Below are 21,877 nucleotides of genomic sequence, written 5' to 3' on the forward strand. Positions count from 1 at the left end.
GGAGAGGCACTTGACAGTCCAGCAGCGTATTCATTGTTTGCCCAAAAGAATCTACCATTACCTACCTACGAGGCCTTTCATTTTCATTTGTTGTTTTTTTAAGGTTCAGAAAGTTATCAGTGTTTGTTACAAAAATTTTAAAAAATGGGTGAAAATGGATGCACAGTTCTCTGGGTAAATATTGAGGTTAGTGTTGGGGGTGGGAGAAGAGAGAAAAAAGCCATAAATAGAGAAAAGTAAGAGTATTAAGTAATTTAATGCTGTGGTTTATTTCATGGACTGCTCATTAACGGTATGTACAAATGCATGTGCGTGTGTGTATCTCTTCCAATACATTTTCTTTCTTTATCTGACAGCCTTGCATTTACACTTAGACTAATTTATTACTAACATAACCGTGTCTACCTAATGTAATGTATTGGATTGTCTTAACATAATCAATATTTTCACGTACTTGAGCAATACAAATTTGGGTGAAAATTGGTAAAAATAGTAGCTTTTGTAAAAGCTGGGGAATTTTCAGTAAAAATCAGTAAAACTGAAAACAAAGGGTCTCATTTACCTAACACTGATAGATTTCATGGAGTTTCCCAGTAGGTCAATGGAAAATGCTACTTTGGAGATCCTTGGCTCCTGGGTCCTATCTCTAATTCTTAAAAAGTAGCATCTGCTAATAGTCTACAGAGAGCCAAGCTGCAGAACTCATGCTCCTTGTTTGCTGAAATACTAACAGAAATTAGAGATGGAAAGACATATAAATATTTCATTTAGTGAGTCCTTTCCCAGTGCAAGACTGTTCCGTACAACGTGTTCTTGAGTGCTTTGTTCAGTATTGCATTTATTTCCGATAAGTATTTAGACAGGGGTGCTGCTTCTTGTATTCTGATAATCAGAATAAGATGTTCTGTCCACAGCTTAAATAAAGGATCATAGAAATTAGAGCTGGCAAAGATCTATTCTGATAACATACCACCAACACTGTCCTTACAGAGAATATTACGTAGTTTTTGGTTTTACAAATATAATACTAGTAATCCTACAGTATCTTTAATTTCTTTTAAATATACTCTTAACGCATAACTTCTAATACTTGTATATATTTTTTAACTTTCCCACAGATATGCACTTATTTGGCCATTATCCAGCTCATGACGATTTCTATCTAGTAGTGTGCAATATCTGCAATCAGGTAGTCAAGCCACAGGTTTTCCAGTCGCACTGCGGTAAGTGAAAATTTTCATTCCTGGATTACAGTGCCAGATCAGTGTATGGTTCTCATAAGAATCATTGAGTACAATCATGACAGAGGCATTGCAAAGGTAATCCTCTTGTCATCATGTCTGTTTTCAGTGCAGAACGTTGCAAATGCCTGAAAACAGGTATGAGTTTCTTAGGGAAAGTTAAAATAATTATCCCAGAAGCTTCTCAAATTGAACCTATTATAACAAATTAGATAATACAGTACCTGTAACTAGATACTAACTAAACCAAAACTATTTTGATGTAACTTTGAAATGGTCTCTGTCAAAGTTGAGCAGTTGGGTCAATTGTAACCAGAACACAGAAGGAAAGGTCTCAAGGATTTGTATTTAGGAAGTTTGAAATGAAGATTGATCTTTTGCAAGTTACGTGTAATACAGTAAAAGCTTTAATAATACCAGGAGTTGTAGAAATGTGCAAATTCTTTTTCTAAATTAGCCTGCTAATGGCAAGAATACAAATGTATCCTTATTTTGCTATTTGAAATCAGAGCTCATTTTGTTTGAAACACATTTTTTATTTTACTTGAGCAAGCTGCTTTTGGGCATTTCCTGCAAAACTTCACCCCAAGTTCTAGTCTCATAGTTTATTATTTGTCCACTGTTTGATCTATACAAATAAAAGGGAGTGGCAGGGTGTGGCCTGCCTTGGCCAGGACACTAAGCTGATGAGCTTTATATGAATTTCTGAAAGCTTCATACGTTTTCCTCTGAAAACTTCAACTTAATCAAGTTAGTTTTTGAGAGAGGATTTCAGAACAATGAAAAGTAGCTAATACTGAAGGAGGGATAGGTGAAAATGCATCGGAAAACAAAACTGAAGGTAACCCAGTCAGATTTTACTTTTTTCTGTTGCAAACCGAGTTCATAGATCCTTCGTATTGTTCAGTCTTGTATGTAGGAAGCGATTCAGTAAGTGGAATTCTGCAGCAGAACTGCAGAACAGGAAATGTTTAAAAAGCACTACCTCCACTTTGTAGGGCCACTTACTAAAAGTTAACTCCAGAAATTCATCTGTGTAAGACCAACAGAAAGCAATTGAAGTCATGTTTCAGGCAGTTACGTGCCACAGATCAGCATGGTAGGTTTTTACTAAAAGAATTGTGAAACAAAGCATAATAAATGAATGCCACATTTCAGATCTTGTCCTTTTCACAAGATACCCAAACACAAGGATCTTGGGGCTCCAGTACCAACATCATGAAAATTCAAAACCTAGACGCACGGGTCACGAATGTAATTATTTTTAAAGAACCAATTCCAGGGTTGTAACTAGTAATTTTTCTTGAACGACACACACACCCTCCTCTACCCTTGTTGCCTCCAGCCTACATTATATTCATATTTTGCCAAGGTAAACAGGCCTCCACATGGTCACTGATAACATGGATACATTAACTGTAAACACTTTATCAGTGTGTTAATAAAGGCTTGATGCAGAATAAACAATTTTGTAGGCTGAATTGCTACACAAGGATAATTAAAAATTACTTGCTGTGGCATGCATGATACATACTGGCCTTCAGTCATGACATGTTGACCTGGAGTAAATATGAAAGATGGCCCTCTTTCTATTAAGTGGACATACATGATCCTTGTTAGAAACAAAATATCTCCCCCCCCCCCCCCCATCTCCCCTTCGAGAGCAATAATCCGATTTCTCCATTTGATCACTGAAGTTTCTGAAAGGAATTGAGTGTAAATGGCATAAATCCATTCTCATCTGTTACCAGTGTTAGCTGCATGTCAGTGTAAACTGACACAGATTAAGAAGATTTTTTGCCAAGAAAGTAGTAGAGTCCTGTGGTTTCCCCCTCAAGATGTGAGTTACATATATGAGAAAATGGTATGTGTTCTTAGGGACATGAGTGCAGCAAACTGTATGAGGAAATCTAGTAGAGTAAACAAGGGAGGAATCTAATAATGACAAAAATACTTTAAAATCAAAAGCTACATTCAAATCCTTAGAATTAGTACAGGGGATATTTAGGCATACGATACTGCCGTAACAGAAAGTATGTCATATGCTCTTCAGCAAAAAGGAAAACATTTGTCATTGAATGGCAAGATGCACCGGATTTTATTCGTGTCTGAAGGATATCAGTCAAATGGAAATACGGCATGGTGAATTCAGTAACAAGGAAAGTAAACCATGACAGGTAAATTGTAAAATGGAACTTAGGAGGGTCAAGGGGGAATTTTAACAGTTAATAGCCAAAGTTAATCAGCAAACAACAAGGAATTCTTCAAGTATGTCAGAAACAGGAAGCCTCCAAGGTCAATAGATTTGCTAGACTACCATGGAGTAAAAGAGAGAAACGCAGTGTAGTTAAATCTCCCCACTGTATTTTCCACTGAATGCATTCGATGAAGTGAGCTGTAGCTCACAAAAGCTTATGCTCAAATAAATTTGTTAGTCTCTACAGTGCCTCAAGTACTCCTTTTCTTTTTGCGAATACAGACTAACATGGCTGCTACTCTGAAAAGTGTAGTTAAGGACATTGCTAAGGAGCTAATTAGCTTTTTGCCTCTGCAGTCACTGTAGAGGAATTTTGAATACCTACCCAGACCTATTCTTTGTGGATAAAGATGGGTCACTGTAAGAAACTGAGCTGACAAAAAGTGCTGGAAGGAAATGATCATTTAAAAAACAAGAAGTCGCCAGGGCCAGATGGTTTGTATTCAAGAATTCTGAAGGAACTTAAGAATGGAATGGCTGAGCTGGTGACCAAAAAAAAAGTATATATAATTAAAATCACATACTATACTCAAAGACAGAAAATTAGCTAATCTACTTTTCTTTTTAAAAGGTTCAAGGCATGCCCCTGGGAACTAAGACTTTTGAGCCTTACTTCAGTACTAGGTATAGTACTGTTATAGGTATATAACAAAAAAAAAAATTGTAAAACACCTTGCATGGTAAGGTAGACACAAACCAGCTTAGCTTAAGTAAAGGTTTTTTTGCCTGATTCTTTTTGAATGATTGAAGACAGTCAGCAAAACAGTTGACGAAGTAAGAATGGTTTTGTGGTTAAGGCACAAGATTGGGACTTTGGATATATTGATTCACATCTCTGGCACAGACTTCCTGTGTGTCTGTGGGCAAGTCTCTTAAAATGACTCTCATCCTTGCAGTAGCCCTGTGATGTAGAGAAGTATTATCCCCATTTTTCAGATAGGTAACTGAGTCAAAGTTTACTGTTTTGAGGTACTCAGATAGTATCTATGTAGGTTCTCATTATTTCCTAATCTGATGATTTTTGAGAGTTTAATATATTCCCTCACAAGAAGTTAAGAAATCAAGTCACAAAATGAATGGTTAATGTTTCATAGATTAAAAACTGTCTCTGAGACAGAAGTTAAATATCAGGAAACATGGCAAGTTTTAAACATGGAAGGAGCTTAACAGTGGGAAGCCCCAAGATTCCATAACTAATATCAGTGTTTAGTTTATTAATCATCAAGACAATGATGTGAAGTTGGCAGAATTTGCAGAAGAGACAATTATTTAGATAAGTCAACTAGAGAATAAGGAATTCCAAAGAGACCTAAAGCTAGGCAATTAGACAACATGATGGCACATGAAATTCACAGTAGATAAGTGCAAGGTAATGCTCATTGAAAGGGGTAATTTGAGCTCATGGTGCACTTTGGATCCTAATGAGTTATCACTCACGAGAAAAGAACATGTGTCACTCTGCATAGCTCGATAAAAACTTCCACTCAGTGTGCAGCAATGATCTAAAAAAGCAACAAAATGTTTAACTCCATTATAAAAAGGAATGACACTATTGAAAATATTATATCACTGTCTACCTTTCCAGTGTGCCCTCACATAGAATACTATACATGATCCTGGACACTTCCATTTCAAGAAGGATATAAATGAAATATTGTAGAACAGGCCCATAGAAGGGAAACAAATACATAGATGACTGTGAAGATTTCCATGTGAGAAGAGACTAAAACTATTAGGACTAGGTTGTTTAGAGAGGAGACACGTAAGAGGTGGTGTGATAGAAGTATATATAATGAGTGGCATAAAGAAAAGGCAGTTGGGAACCCCAGGTCATCTGTATAATAAAATATATTAAAAAATCTAAGAAAATTTAAAAACAAATTTAAAACTGATAAGTACTCTTTTACACAAGGCATAATTAACATGTGGCACTCATTGCCACAGGATGTTATTGAGGCCAGTAGTTTAGTAGGATTCAAAAAAGGGTTGGACTTACTTTAGATATGCATTTACACTAATTAGGATGAAATTGATTATAAAATCTTGTGTGATTAGACAGAAGGCATCTACTAATTACTTGGGGCTAGGAAGAGTCTTTTCCAAAGGGCATGTCATTACAGAATTGTCCATTATGTGGGGACACTTTCCTCTGAAGTATCTGATACTGGCCACTGTCAAACAGGAAATTGAAATAGATTGGCCATTGGTCTGCTCTGGTGTTGTAAATATTTACCCTTTTTCAATATTACTTTATTTTGAGTTCTGGAAAGCCTTGGAACTAATTTCTGAATCAAATTTGTTCAATTGCAGTGTGTAGCAGTGTGCTCAGCTCTATTCTGTCTGAATTCAGAGGCACTGAATACCTCACTAGGAGGATATGAGAATTCTTTACACTGTTCAATTGAGTTTGAAACATAGGGTCTTGAATGTCTTGAGCTATAGCTATAAAGGTGTGGAGGAGGCAAAGAAAGGGGGAAACAAATCACTGTAGAGGCCACTGCTACTGTCTGTCTTAGGTATGCAGGAAAAAAACAGCAGAATGTTGGTTTGTAATTTTTGCCTTTTTTTCTCCTTCTCCACACAAACTGTAGGGCATCTGTATAATTTAAACCCTGAATTTTACTAGGTATTTTTGCATTACTAATTTTCTAATCTCCAGATTCATTTGTGCATTTATTTTTTAATTGTAACTTTAGATTATTGTAATGTGACCGACTGGGAGAACCCTCTCTTTTTCACATGGTGGAAAAACTCATCTGAAAAATACTCACTTTGCATTTTTATTTAAAAATCTTAATAAAAAGGGTTTTTTTTGGTTTTGTTTTTTAAATGTTGGTAGCTACACTGTTGTTTTCAAATAAATAGTTTAAAGGCATTATTATAATGTTAGGTTCAGGGAATGAAAAAGGCAAGGCCAGTTATAGTTAAGGTGTTTAGTTTTCTCTTCTATTTTTGGATTTCTTTAGGACTCTCTATTACAGCTTTATCTGTGTTCTTATTGCCACTTATTGTAGGGTTTGCCTTTTACTGCTGACATAGAAACAGAGTGAAGGTGGGGGTTTTCACCAGGTTTTTTCTTGTCTTGTGTTTCTGCTATTTTCCCTCTTTAATATAATTTTAAAAACTAAATATCGGGAGAGTTATAGTTGCAGTGGTTAGGGATTGCAGCAGACCATGATGTGGAGGTAATGGAGAGGAAAGTACTATCTGGATGAGAGAATGTGTGTGTGTGAAACTAAAGCATAACTGAAACAAAAAATAGACTTGGCTTTTATTGACAAATGCATAATAGCTTATATAGCTACATAATTGAAATACATTTTTACTTGGGTTGCTCTTCAATTTCAGAATTCCAGATACAGAGGTTCATGCCAGTTTTGCTCTGAAACCATTTGCAAGTGTCATCCTATCAGTCAGAATGTGCCGTCAATCCAGGGATTGAGCCTGTTGTCTGCTCATGAATGCCGTTGTCCTGAATAACGAGTATGTTGTACTACTGCACTGAGTTATCCAGCTTTAGACTTTTAAAACTATTAAATCTGTGTACATTATATGCATGAATATCCAGTGTTCCAAGCATATAGTTGTGGCTACTTCTGCATAAAGTAGTTTTAAATGACATCAGCTAGTTGTGAGGCTGGTAATGTAGTTCAGTGCACTTTACCATATGGAAGACAGACGTTCGAGACTGACATCTAGGCTGTTATATGCTGGCCTTAGTGGCATCTTGGAGCACACTTGGGGGCAACACAGTGCTCCTTGTGGTGGTGGGTGGATGGGCGTTGTGTCCTCAATGCGCTTTCTTTCTAGGCATCTGTTTTTGTAGAAGATTTTTTGAGCTAGTAATCCACAGTGGGAGAGGTTTGTCCACATGACTTTCATTAACTGGAATCCTGTTCATTTGCCCCTTATTAAATAAGATTGGATTCTTGCAGTTCTCCACTAGATGCCTTTCTCTCCCCTCCCCCTTTTCTTTACAGTCCTCAGCCAGTTTTAAGTAATTGAAAATCGGGATTGTAACAGAAAACTAAAGAGAAATAAATGTAGTTTCAATTATCAAAAACAATGAAATGATGATCCGAGCAATAACAGCCATGTAAGTCAGTCTTTCCCTTTTCAATGAAAATCTCTCTGAACAGGTGGCAGTTGATCCATGAACAACAAGCAGAATAGGTTTATAAAAAGAATAGAACTTGTCAGAGCAATTTGATTGCTTTTTTATGATAAAACAAACTTAGTGAATGAGGGAAAAGTGGTAGATATAAAATTACTGGAATTTAGGAAATTGTATGATATAGTGTCTCAAAATCTTACATTCAAAACTGACTGAAGGAACTTAGTGTGGTGATAAATGGTGAAGTATCATGTTTGGGGAGCTGTGGAGTACTGCAGGGATCAGTTTGCGTTGGCAATGGTCTAGAAGAAGGAACTACTAGCAAATTAAACCTGTAGATGGTAATACTTTACAGATCTATAGTGCCTTCCATTCAAAAGTTTCAAAGCACTTTATGAGACAGAGGGACAGAGAGGTAAGATGATATGCCCAAGATTGCACAGGAAGCCTGTTGCATAGCTCCAGACAAAGTGAAGCTCTCATGCACTTCAGTCCTTTGCTGCAACTGCAAGAATACCCTATCCCAAAAGGGAGCTGGGCAGAAAATAAAATTAGACTCAACTTGGAAAAGAAACCAGCTAATAACATGTGAGAAACTAAATTGAAGCATAGATATTCAATTGGAGGGAGAAACTTAGAAAGCAGTATAATGAAAGATTTTGGATGATAATGATGGGGGAAAATGAGATATAAGTTTGTAAAGCTATCTGAAGTTATATGCTATGGAGTAGGAAGATAATTGTTCAGTTTAACATATGTTTATTAGTTTAGGCTAATAAATGGTGGAATATTTAGGAATTAATAAACTGAAATTTAAGAAAGCAAAACGTAGGCAGGCAGACTATCAAGAAAAGCTTTCCAGCAGTGAGATTGGAGGCTGGGAAGTAGTTTCCCGGTAAGTGGTGGAAGTCCCATTACTTAAGTAATTACAATGAGACAGGACAAAATATTAGTAAGTGTACACTGGAGAACAGTCCTGCTTTGGCAGAGATGGACTAGATGACCTAGAGGGTCTTCTCCATTATTTACTTCTGTGATACGATTTTATTGTTCTGTGCTTCCTATCTGCAAGATCATTTTACCATATACCTCTAATTAGGGGCAGAGATTCTCATTATATAAGAGTATAATGACAGGTCAGGGAGATCATGCACACCTGATTTGTCACTCTCTAATTATGAAAGCTAGGGTTGGCATACCTGTTGCTTCACAAGGGGTGTGTAGGGGATAATCTTTCATTTGATCTCTTTGCTACAGAAACATTTTTTAAAAAATATCAAGGACACCCTTCAGTAATCTAGAATATAAAATCTTTTCTCCTTTTCAAATAATTATTTATATCCTCAAAGAGATTATATTCTGAATGCATGCAAGATTAGCTATTTTGCAGAGTGATGGTGGTACAGTAGAATTTAATGAACTGTGATTGAGGAAGAAGACTGAGCTGTAAAATGAATGAGGAATGGTTTACTCTCCATACATTGAACTAGAACAGTGATTCTCAAGTGCATCCACTGTGACTTCTGGGGTCCCAGAACCCCTTCTCCAAACTCCTTGCTGCAGCCCCGGCTCTGCTCCTGGAGCAGTGCCCAAGCCCCAGGTGGGCCTGGTGATGTTTCATTATATTTTATGGGGCTGCTGCCTCTGACTGTGGGAAGGAACCTGCACTCTCTCCCCACCCCCTTTGCCTTGATTGTCAAGGGGGCTCTGGCATGCCCTGATTGGCCGGACCTCATTGTTTCCCGCTTGCCTTCCATTGAAGGGGAGTGTCACTCACTAAGGCACCAGCTGACCAGCTCGGAAATAATCACCTTGTAAGGGGAGGAGCAAGGCAGGAATAGGAAGATGCTGTCCAGGAGAGATTGTATGGTAGTGGTGCTGCTGCTGCTGGGGAGCTGAGTCCAAGAAACAACTCCGGGGCAGTGTCAGCCAGGATGTGCAGGTGCAGGATGGTGCACATGCTGCAGTGAACTTAGGGGCCCAGCTGGGAAAAAAGCATAGGTGGCAGCTGTTGCAGGGGCATGGAGGACCATGGAGCACAGGGACCAAGGACAGGCCCAAGGAGCAGCCTGAGTGTGTGGCCACCAGAAGCCTCCCCAATGGTTCCAGCTCGGAGGAACCCACTAGTCAGGGCAGCCCTAACCACAGTAGCAGCTTCACTTTTTTTTGTGTGTTGCTATGGATATACAAAACCTTTCTGCTGAAAAGGAAGCATAGATGTGACCAGTTCTCACACAATCTAATATGATTGACATAGGTAACTCTGACTTATCAGCACCACCTTCTGCAAATCGCAACCGTGACTTACACGAGGAAAAAAGGGTGTTTTAGAGTGAGTGGGAAGACAAGTATTTAGTTTTGTTGGAACCAAATTCATCTGAAACTATCACAATTTGTGCACTATGTAAAACGGGACTTCATCAGGTGAAATCGTACCCTAGGCAGCGTCGTCATAACACTCATAAATCGGAAGTAGAGAAAAACTATGGTGACATTTTTTTCCATCAAAAGCTCTTGGGTAAAATTAGAAGTGAGACGCTTCAAAAACAAAAGAAACGAAAGGACTTTCTTCCCCAAACCAATGAATTCCATCTGGCAACACTCCAGGCATTGCATTGTGCTGTATCACAAACCATTTTCAGATGGTGAATTAGTCACACCTTTAGTACTTTTTGTTCAACAGGAACATCCAACCGTTTTGTGTTATGGCCCTTTATATAATTAATTAATGCATATTATTCTTTACAATTATTTTATTTACATGACACTTCCAAATAACCATGTCACTAGACTGTCACTAATATAATTATTTTAACTGTCAAAACTGCAGCCTCAGCGAAACTTCATTGGAAAGCCAGTGAACCAGAACGTAACTATTTTTTTGTTTCTCATAAGCATTCTGATATTGTTAGTGTCACATGTTGTTAGAAACAGCATCAAAACTGTGGAAAAAGTAAATCTATCAAGTGTATTATCTCTGCTAATGAAATTACTGGTTTCTGTCATTGTTAATATTTTGTCCAGTGTATTATGACCTTTGTCAAGGAAATGAAAGCACCTTGATGAAAAAAAGGAAGTGTGATGGTTTCTCATTCTTATGTGGTGTTTTTCACTAATATATAGTGATCATTCAATAGCTGTGTCAGGACTTGCCATGCAGAGATGTTAACTATAGGCCAATTTTTTTCTTTTTGTATTGTCACGTGGAGGTGAGATTTTTCACTCCACATACAAATAAAAAACTAAACTGAAATAACAAAAACTATTCCACTTGCTTTATGTCAAGTCTGGCAGTGTTGCCTGACATTTAGTTGACAGCTGCCAAGAGCACGCACTAACCTTACTTTTTTTGGGTGTATTAATTTTTAACTTTATATATTCTGGGTAATTTATAACATATAGGGAGGGTTTTTGGGGGGGGTTGTTGTTTTGCCCACTGTTCTTCGTTTAATTTACTTTGAATTAGGAATTGCACAAGCAATTTCTCTCTATGAGAAAAAGATTGAGAAGGTGAAAACTGCTCCTGCTTGAGGCCAAGGCATTGGGCTGTAGCGCAAGCACTCTTCCCCCCCTCCCCCCCCAGCTCTAGTCTGTGGTTAGAATGCCAGCTAGAGGTGTGGGGTGTTTAGAACCACTACATCTGCAAAATCCCAGATTGCATGACCCCTTATTTTAGCTGGTCCCAATTCAGCCCTCCAAGATGGCCTGCATAGAACAAAAGCCACCTGCTTCAAACCCCCATTCATGCATAGCCTGGCTGCAGGATTTAAGTGATCTTGAGAGCCTTGCACAAGCCATCTTTATCTGCATTAAACTAATACGGGGCATGTTTGAAATCTACATCATAGTCATTGCATGGGTAGGAGATAGGTATCTCTGGTAATTTGTGTCTCAGGCAAGGGTTTTAATAGAAGTGTAGTTTTAAATAGTAACCAGCAAAAAGAATTTCTCTCTGAAGGAGTATCCATTTATAGGACTCAGCTGTTGAAATTCAAGGGTAGCATTAGGTTTAAATTTAATCTGTACCCTATAATTTATGGGCTGAGTTTAGAGCATCATACTTTCAACTGTTGTTTGACAGAATAACTGTTCCTTTTGGGGAAATAGAAAAAAAAATTCTCTGGCAAATATTGAATTATAAGCAGAGCTGGTGACACCCCATAATATTAAAGTTGCACAATACACCCCATTATAAGACTGATTTCAGCTAATGCATATACACAAGTAGGCCAAATTAAGGTTCACAAGCAACCTCAATTTTAGCATTTCCTAGCTTTTGAATGCTTAACTTTGCAAACTTTCTTTTATCTAGTTATTGTGTAGTTTTACAAAAGTCGATGCAAGCTTCAATTTTAAGGGTGGAATCCCACTGAAATCCATGTTTTAATTGGTTTAAAATTTAATCACTTGCTATGTTTTACATGCCAAATATATTCTTTCAGCTATCGATTATTTGGAATATTATATAGATATAGATATATACCATATTTCCAACAATTAGTCCAAATAGCGCTTTTGTTTGAGACTGCAAATGTGAACCCCTATAATGTCCCATATTGTTATGTTGAAAACTCTTGGTGGATTCGTTGTGTTGTGACAGCACTAGTAGAACCACCGACATAAAAAGGAAGAATTTCATTAATTTGTTTAGTAGTGATTTATAAAATATATTTTAAAACTTGGATTGTGAATTTAATGCTGTGAAAGATGTTGGATTTATATCACAGGAGTCTGAAGTCTTGTGTTTATTGCCATAGCAGGTACAGCACATGCAGACTTTTCAACATGATTCTGCCAGTGTGCCTCCATACTGGCCTTGCGAGAATCATGCGGAGTTAATTTTCCAATCATTGGCCTCTCTGCTGAGACTGCCAAGAAGGATGTCCATTAATTGCCAGTTGTGGTGGTTTTTGTGGTATGGACTTGTCCACTATGAACTGGACTGGGATCACCTTGGCATACAGGTATTGATGTACGGCGCGATAATGGAAGATGCTTGTTTTCCCATCTCTGGTCAGGTGCCAACATCCATCAAGATGTCTTTTTAACCTACAGTGGACCTGTGTTGGGTTTTTTATTAATAATTTTGTGAATTCCTGACTTGTGGGAGCAATCCAAAATCACAAATAGATACAAGTAAAAAGCAAGCCAGAACAAAACATTATGATATCAAATTGAAACATACTATAAAGAAGGTGAATCTGACCCTGATTTTGAGTTTGCTAAAGACCCAAGTATGAGATCATTGATTCTACTGTATGCAGAGGTGCTAAGTTCCTTCAAAGCAAATGTACTTTGTCCTTGCATCCTTTTACTTACCTTGTATATGATCAACAGAAAGATTTGGTCCTTGCTTTGACACTCTGTGCAGGTGATTGTTTATTTGACAATCCTCTGCAGGAAATATAATTAGTATTTGGATTAGTCACTGATGTACGTTGCACATATGAATTACCCTTGAATTTCTAGGAAAATGTTACATGCATATAAACCTGGAAATTGGAATTTTTTTGGCAGTTTTCTAAACTCTGTTTCCTGGTTTGTATGCTGAGTGCTATTGAAACAGGAATGCATGGTGGCACTACAATCCATATATTTTATTTCCCACAGAACATATGTATGAATTCTGGTCTACCTACCTTCTCAGTGCCCGATCACCAAAACTTCCCTCTCCACTCACCATTGTATATTGTAGAAGTGGGATGATGGTTTGTCCCCACCCAGAAACATCATCTTTGATTGTCGATAGTGCAGTAGGCAATGCTAGCCGCTACCACTACCCTTACCATTCCCAACGTCTGCAGCCCAATTAGGTACACTGTGAGGGAAGAAGCTCCTTGTTACCTTTTCATCCATCAAGTTTACTTTTGCAGAGATAGGTGTGATTAGACCCAAATCAAATAGGGAAACACACTAAAATTGAGAGAATTACTTTAATAAAAATACACACACACACTCTCTCTCTTTCTCTCTCAAAAAAAAAACAAAAACAAAAAACAAAAACCCCAAAAAACCAGAAGCAGTTCTTGATGCTTTCGGGTGATGTCTGCCTGATGTACAACAAAATATTTTACTGAGTCATGTCTTTCAAACATAATGTAAAGCAGGTAAAACGGCTTTATTCTAATCCGTAGATGGCTAGTTAGAACAAAGCTCAATAGTTAAGTGATAGTTTTGTCCTAGTTGACTATTGGTGGATTACATTTTTCCTTTGAAAAGGCTGTTTTACCTACTTCAGATTATTTTTGTTCTAAGTTAGTAAGAAATGATCTGTATTGCTGGTATTTTTATTTTTTCTTTGATCACTGTAAGATTTGTTTATTTCCTGCCTCATACAAATCTGTATTTTTTAAACCTAGTGGGTTCTGTTTATTCCACTCGTGCTACATTAGGAGTTCTGAGTACTGCCAGATATATTCAAAAATTATATTTGAATGCGTGAAATACTGTACTTAAAATTTGCAATATTTTACACGCAACTGATGCTGCTCTATTTCTCATTTCAGAATCCTGCAGTGAATTGTATAATTGTTTTAATAGCTTAATGCTATTTTGCTTAACTGTTGATAATAGTGTAATAAGTCACAGCAAAATTTTAAAAAATATTGGATTAGGACTTTTGTTCTAAAATGTATTTATTAGAGACAAGCTAGAAAATACTGTAGGCCAGTTTTTTTAAATAAAATTGCTACATTTATCTAAATAAAGTAAAAAATAATGCATTACATGATATCTAATGAGGGAGCTATTTAAAAGATGATGTTGAAGATATTTCCTTGACTGGTATGTATTTTTGAGCATTCTGCTTCACACAACCAAAACCCCCTCTATTTTTAAAGCTGTCTTAATTGAATTTATATTTAAAAAAAAAAGAAAAGAAAAAAAAAGAGTACTTGTGGCACTTTGTCACAAGTACTCCTTTTCTTTTTGCGAATACAGACTAACATGGCTGCTACTCTGAAACCTGTCAATTGAATTTAGAAAATCTTCCTCAATGATTGTTTGAATTTGTGTGACTGGTGACACTGTCAACCAGGAATATTTGTATGCTATGTAGTGTTCTGTGGAATTAACAGAGATTTCTGGGAGGCTTGTTGCTTCTAAAGCATAGTGAATGAAATAATACTTCATTGTGCTTTAGTGGCACTGTATCTACTAGGGTGTTTCTAGTTAGGCTGTAATATGGAACATGGTGTGTGTGTGTGTGTGTGTGTGTGTGTGTGTGTGTGTGTGTGTGTGTGTGTGTGTGTGTGTGTGTGTGTGTGTGTGTGTGTGTGTGTGTGTGTGTGTGTGTGTGTGAAAACAGTAGTCCCTGAACTGTGGGGCAGAGGATTATTTGGGCGGGGGGGTGCACGGCGGGGCCTGGGCCAGTCCCCTCGGGTAGGTGGGAAGAGAACACCACGCTTCCAGCCCAGCTCTGCCACCAACCTCATTCAGCCCCCAGGCCAGTCCTGCTCCGCCTTTAAGCCAGATCTGCCCCTAGCTACACTCTGCCCCCAGCCTGGCTCTGCCTTCATTGCCTCTCCACCTCCTGCCAGGCTCTGCCCTCATTGCCTCTCTGCCCCTAGCCCAGCTCCACCTTTAACCCTAGTTCCTCCCCCATCCCCAGTTAGGGGGGCAGGTGTCTAGTTTTAACCAGAAAGGCCAGTCAAAAAGGGGATCTGAGGGTGTCCAGTCAGATCTACTGACTGGACACCCAAAGGCCAGTTACTACAAGCGGGAGACTGTGGTCGGATCACTTCTACACTAATATATACTTGCAGATTTGCCATATTTGGCAGTGGTACCCTAGCATACTACTGGAATTATTACTGGGCTCAGTGGCTGCCCTTAGGTAGAGGCAGATTGAGGGGGAGGGAGGAAAGACCGTGTTTTTGGTCTCTGCCTAGGGCAGGAGTGGCCAACCTGAGCCTGAGAAGGAGCCAGAATATACCAATGTACATTGCCAAAGAGCCAGAGTAATATGTCAGCAGCCCCTCATCAGCTCCTCCCTCTCCCTCCCCGCACCTCCCAATCAGCTGTTTTGTGGCATGCAGGAGGCTCTGGGGGGGAGGGGGAGGAGTGAGGGCACGGCAGGCTCAGGGGAGGGGGCGGGAAGAGGTGGAGTGGGGGCAGAGCCAGGGATCAAGCAATGAGCTCCCCCCTGGCACATTGGAACGTTGGCGCCGGTAACTCCAGCCCCAGAGTTGGTGTCTATACAAGGAGCCACATATTAACTTCTGAAGAGCCACATGTGGCTCCGGAGCCACAGGTTGGCCACCCCTGGCCTAGGGCAACAGAAAAGGTTAGCCCATCACAGTTTTTAATAGATTTTTATGTCACTACCTAGTGCCAAATGCATGTAGCTGGAATGTTGAAAACAGAGTTAAAAAGTTCAGATGGACAAGAAAGGCATAGAGACTGTTGCTAAGAGATGTGAGGAACAGCATGGTACAGAAAAGTAGTGTAAGACCTGGTCTTTTGTGGTCCATTAACTAGCTTGGTTGAGTTAGAGAGAAGAGTGCAGTACACAACTCAAATATGCAGTTAATGTAAAGCTGGGAGGGATCAATGATTCTTTGGCAGATAGTGTTATAATATTATAATTAGTAAATTATAGAAATAAATTACCATGGGGTTAAAAATACTCTTTGACTTCATGGACTGTTCCTTTATCCAGGCTACCGTTTGGCTCTTCCATGATAGATTTCTGTGGTCCGGACCTTCCCTGACCCAACATATAACAGTAATGTTAGTAGGGTGAACTGGGAAGTGTTGGTACCTGTCTTAGAGCTGTTGTTACAACCATGTCTGCAGACTTGGAACACTGCATCAGTTTATATTCATTTCACGTTTTCAATTTTTAGTCTAAGTCTAAAAACATTAAAAAAAAAAACAACCCCCCCCAAAGTTTTAATTCTGGAGCACAATTCTGTGGCATGTCCAGGGACCAGGAAATACATGGGGCCTACGTCATGCCACTATTTTTCTATGAAGATTGAGAATACTCAGGGTTCATTGTCTTGACTCCAATGTTTCTCCTTTGATCAACTTGTTTCCCTTCAGCTTCTGTAAAATACTTTTGACTTTCCACTCCCACTCTATGTGCCATATCCTGCCCCCAACTGGAGGAATCCCCTAAATCTCAGTAATTGGTGGCGTTCCACTCTGTATATACGGAGTGAGTGGGAAAGGGTAAGATGTGTGCCACCAACTCAGTGATCCACCCACTATGCATGCAGTGGAGTTCAGCTCCGTGAGGACTCCCTGGATGTGGGGGCTGGGAGAGAAGCAGAGGGGCAGTGGATTGATCAGCTAGTGTGAATCCATGGTACCCTGTGAATTGGGAGAGCAGGAGCTGCCAGGGAATAGTGCCACTGCTGCTCCTGTGCCAAGATCAGCTACTCTGGCTTGGTGCAGAGGGAAGGATTTGGCTTTAAAATCTGTCACATTACTTGATACCTACTGCAAATATATTAACCCTTCTGTTTATCAGACCAGCAATAGCTGTTAAGATAGTCTCATGTAAAAGAATTTCTTCTTGGGTTTTTGAGAGCAGGCAGAATGCTCCAGAAAACACTCAGCAGTGTTGTATTGGGTGATACTGGGGAAACTTTATGAATATATACAATATTTGTCTCATCTGTCTAAGTCATGTCTCATTGTCATTTCTGAACTACCATCCAATGAATTCCTTAGGTGTGTAGGCCTGTGGGTTACATACACTGAGTCTGTTAATACTCCACTCTAACACAGACATTCATAATTCTGATATCGCTACGGAATCTAGTTGTATGCACATATACATAAGTTAAGGTGCCTGTATATTGAACGTATCAGTCCCTAAAAGCAAACCCCTTTAAATTTAGAGTTAAGATTGCTCAAGCGTAAATCCCACCAGCACAGTTTCTCAGCCTAGGAGATAGCCTGTCTACCTCCCTAGCTCCTCGTGGTCCCTGAGAAATAGAGCAGCGAGTCAGGGAGATTAGGCTGGCAGTGTACAGAAATGGAATTAGTTGACAGAACTTTATAGCGGTCGTCTACTCTTGGTACAGATCAATTCAGTTATGCCAAATAAGGGGAACTGACTTTAATTGTTAAATTTCAAATGTGTCCGGTGTCTCAGATGTTAAAAGAAAATATGTAGATGTGAAGTTTGGAGTTTGTGGGGACTGCATTTGTTTAGCTGTAGGAACCCCAAACAGTGAGATGTTCAGAGCAGAATTTCACAGAGTGGAAGAATTTTTAAATGTTAGCTCAGCAAAAGGAAATAAACATTTTACTAAAAAAGTTGTATGGGAAAATTGTGGAGTCATTAAACAACAGCACCGTAATAAATTGAGTTCCAGTAAAGACAAATGTAAAATATTTCAAGTAGGAAGGATTAGTTAAATGCACAAATACCTGATAACCATACTACCTAGGCAGTAGTATTGAGCTGAAACAAAGGTTCAAGTAAACAATACATATAATGGGTTTACCATGTAACTCCGTCGCATGCAAAAAATGGCAAATGGTACACAGTTGAACCCAGCTGAAATCATCTTGCTTAATGCAAGTTCTTGCATGAAACTAAACTATTTATTTATTTAATATAGATGTTTCACGTAGTTCACTTAGTTTCACTTCAACAAAATAGTTGGTTTCTTCTTCCAGCCAGAACAATTACTGCACAAAACGGAAACAGGTTTTCAGTTTTTTTAAACTGAAACTGATTTTAATTTCATTTCATTTTAGCGGAATGGTTTTGTTAGTGAAACAGCTGCTGTATGTGAAACAATGACATGATAAGATTGGGAAAATATTTAGATTCTGCCACTAAAGAGTTTGGAAAAAACTGAACATTTTAACAAGTTCATGTAGAGTTTATCACTTATTAGAGAATCTTGGTTAATGGGGGTAGTATGTAAAAACTGTCTGTGCACAGTTAATAGAAACACAGGTAAAACAAATTAAATAATTGTTCCCCCTACTTGTATGTGATCCACTGAAACCGTCATCCAGGCCCACTCGTCATGTCATGTCTTGACTGCTACAACCTTCTTTCTGGTCATGACAAAAGAAAACTGGTCCCACTCAAGTTAATTCAGAACACCGCTGCTGGGGTAATTGTCTTGGCTTGTTACTCTGACTGTGTCATTTCCACTTTGCATCCCTTCACTGGCTCCCATTTTTCTGCTACATGGAACACCAGCTACTTTGTTCATCTCTGAGGCCCTGCATGACTTGACTCACACCTACCAACCCTAATGCACTGTCTGTTTGCCTGCTCTGCCAAAGGTTTGCCCTTCATCCATTTTTCCCTAAGGCACCTTCATGGTTTCTCCAAGGCTGTTCTTTATATTTGGGAGGAAGTCCCTGTTTAAAGCAAAAACAGAAGGCCCACCTCCTTTTCTATCTTCAAATCCTTTCTTAAAACCTGGGGAAACCTCTCCCTTTCTAAAAGGCATAGGCAGAGTGGACAAAACCTTTATCTACTGTTGAAAACCACTGTGTAACAGTTGGATGTTGTTAGTATAAGGTCTTCAAAGAGAAACTAACATGATAAATGTAATAGTACTTATTTCAGCTGTGTCAGAAGGATGAAGTACTGAGTCAGCTTTGTTACGCTTTGGACCTGCCGTGTCAAGGAAGTATTCCAAACCTTATGATTAGGCTACTCAAGGTATTTCCTCTGGCTACACATGTTCTGCAGAGCCTATTGTTCCTAAACAAAAATGATCGCAGTGTACCCAAGGCCAGTTTTTGAAGCATAATAACAGTCAGAAATCAATTAAAAAATAGTGAATATGTCTTTGATGAATATACTAGTCTGGGCCCTCAAATAATGTGTATCTGCATAGCCACTTAGTTGAGAATCTGGGCCAGTGTATATTCTGTGTCACTGAAACAAATGAATCCATGAACATTTCCAGGAATTTATATTTGTAAATTCCACCCTTCATATGTTATTTCTCTTAGAGGAAGAAGGAGAAGGATAAAAAAAGAGAATGGAACTAGCAAGATATTTGTTTATCTGACTTAATGAATGTTTATTATGTTTCCCTGGCCTTCATTTGTGTGTGTTCTTTTCAGATTGTAAACTTTTGGGGTAGGGATTGTATCTTCTAATGACAGTAATCATCTCAGCAGAAAATGATCTTAAAGCTAAGAGTAAAATAAGGGGTAAATGAAACTCAATTGCAAGCAACTTTCTGTCCAATCGCAAAACCAACACAAAAAAGATCTTGCGGTACTTTTTTTTTTATTCAAAAGTATTTCTTGTATCTATATTGAAATAGTGTCACATTCAGTATAATTTCCAATAAGAACGTTCACATCAATTTTCATTTTCTTATTAACAATATTGCAGTCAAGTATATTTGCACAAATGTAATGTTTACGGAATTGGTATTCGTTTCTTACTGCCAGCAGTAAACATTTTAAGTAATAATGGATGATTGTGAAACAGGAGGAAGTTTAGAACTTTGCCTAATTTAAATAGGAAACCAATAGTTCAGTGATTGTATTGCCATTGGTGTTGTCTTGTAAGGATAGTGTTCTCTCATGTCAGTCAATCAAATAGTACCAGTAATGAAATGATTTTTTTTTTTTTCATCCAAGGATTCATTTCTTACTGCAGTCCCAGGAGAATTACTACCTCTGGATGACATTGGGTATGTCTGCACTGCAGCTGGATGGTGTGATTCCCAGCATAGGTAGGTAGACTCAAACTAGTGTATTAAAAATTGCAGTGTGGCTGTTGCAGCATGCATGGCAGTTTGGGCTAGTTGCCCAAGCTTTGATCGGATACATTTGGACTTGGGCAGCTGACCCAAGCTGCTGCCCATGTCACAATATCCACACTGCTATTTTTGGCATGCTAGCTGAGGTAGCACGAGTCTGTCTACCTGCACTGCAAATCACATGTTCCTGCTGCAGTGTACACATACCTATTGTGTCTGAAGGTTGTGTAGAACTAGTTTTAGTGGTTTAGCAGTTTACTCTTTGTTATGCTTTTGCTTTGAAGCTCTTGTAGTGTTTGGTTGCAATGCATGAAAGGTCCTCCATGAATTGGAAACTTGTTGGGCTTACTTCCTCGGTCTTCTTAAAAACAAAAAAACCAGCCACCTCTGTTTATGGAGGCCAAGAAGCGAAAGGAGCACCATAGATGCACCTTTTGCAATTACAGTCTGCCAGGTACTATAACTTGTTCATTTTACACAGCACTTGGTGAGCAAGAATCCAGGCTTGTATTTAGTAGAAATCACAATTTAGAACATGAACTTGAGAAATCTCTGTTAGGAACACCCATGTCTGATCGTAGGGTTTACTAGGGGTATGTCTACATTACGAAATTAGGTAGAATTTATAGAAATCGATTTTTAGGAAGTGATTTTATACAGTCGATTGTGTGTGTCCCCACTAAGCGCATTAAGTCGGTGGAGTGCATTCACAGTACCATGGCTAGCGTCGACTTACAGAGCGCTGCACTGTGGGTAGCTATCCCACAGTTCCTGCAGTCTCCTCTGCCCATTGGAATTCTGGGTTGAGCTCCCAATGCCTGATGGGGCAAAAACATTGTCGCGAGTGATTTTGGGTATATGTCATCAGTTGCCCCTCCCTCCGTGAAAGCAACGGCAGACAATTGTTTTGCGCCTTTTTTCCGTGCGGGCGCCATACTGCTTTCAGGTCTGCAAACCACTGTCATCGAGTGCTATGAATCCACCTTGCAGGTCCTCTGTATGACTGTCGTCATCCACTGCTTCTGCTGCCACTCTGTTCTCCTACTCTCCTGGTAGTCTCGCAGGTCCTCTATATGACTGTTGTCATCCGCCGCTTCTGCTGCAACCCTTCTCAGCTGTACTTGTCTCACCATACCATGACAAGTGTGCGGCCTGCTTAGCTGTTGTGTCCTGGCAGCAGAAGGTCTGCAAAACTGGTCATCCAGCCGCTTCCCCTGCAAATCTGCTCTCCTGCAGACGCCATACCACGGCAAGCATGGAGCCTGCTCAGATCACCGTGGGAGTTATGAGTGCTGTAAACACCTTGCACATTATCATACAGTATATGCAGAATCAGAACTTGCAAAAGTAGGTGAGGAGGCGATGGCAGCGCGGTGATGAGAGTGATGAGGACATGGACACAGACTTCTCTCAAAGCACGGGCCTCGGCAATTTGGCCATCCTGGTGGCAATAGGGAAGGCTCATGCGATGGAACGCCAATTCTGGGCCCTGGAAACAAGCACAGATTGGTGGGACTGCATAATGTTGCAGGTCTGGGATGATTCCCAGTGGCTGCGAAAC

At 39.2% G+C, this 21,877-nt stretch overlaps 1 protein-coding gene across 6 annotated transcripts in view; it reads left to right on the forward strand.

Annotated features, from left to right (window-relative positions):
• The window catches only part of ATXN7L1 (ataxin 7 like 1), a 204,230-nt gene that overhangs the window by 68,335 nt on the left and 114,018 nt on the right, over window positions 1-21,877 (forward strand). For 4 of the 6 annotated variants that reach the window (XM_038416750.2, XM_043497164.1, XM_038416771.2 and 1 more), the window contains exon 3: window positions 1,119-1,223. The exons of 1 other annotated variant lie outside the window; for it this stretch is intronic. In XM_038416750.2, the coding sequence (XP_038272678.1) occupies window positions 1,119-1,223 (105 nt within the window). Of the gene's footprint in view, window positions 1-1,118; window positions 1,224-4,074; window positions 4,123-21,877 lie in introns of those variants that run through there. One more of the 6 variants, XM_043497171.1, reaches the window with a different exon arrangement.

Source organism: Dermochelys coriacea, chromosome 1, assembly GCF_009764565.3.
Source record: "Dermochelys coriacea isolate rDerCor1 chromosome 1, rDerCor1.pri.v4, whole genome shotgun sequence".
NCBI lineage: Eukaryota > Metazoa > Chordata > Testudines > Dermochelyidae > Dermochelys > Dermochelys coriacea.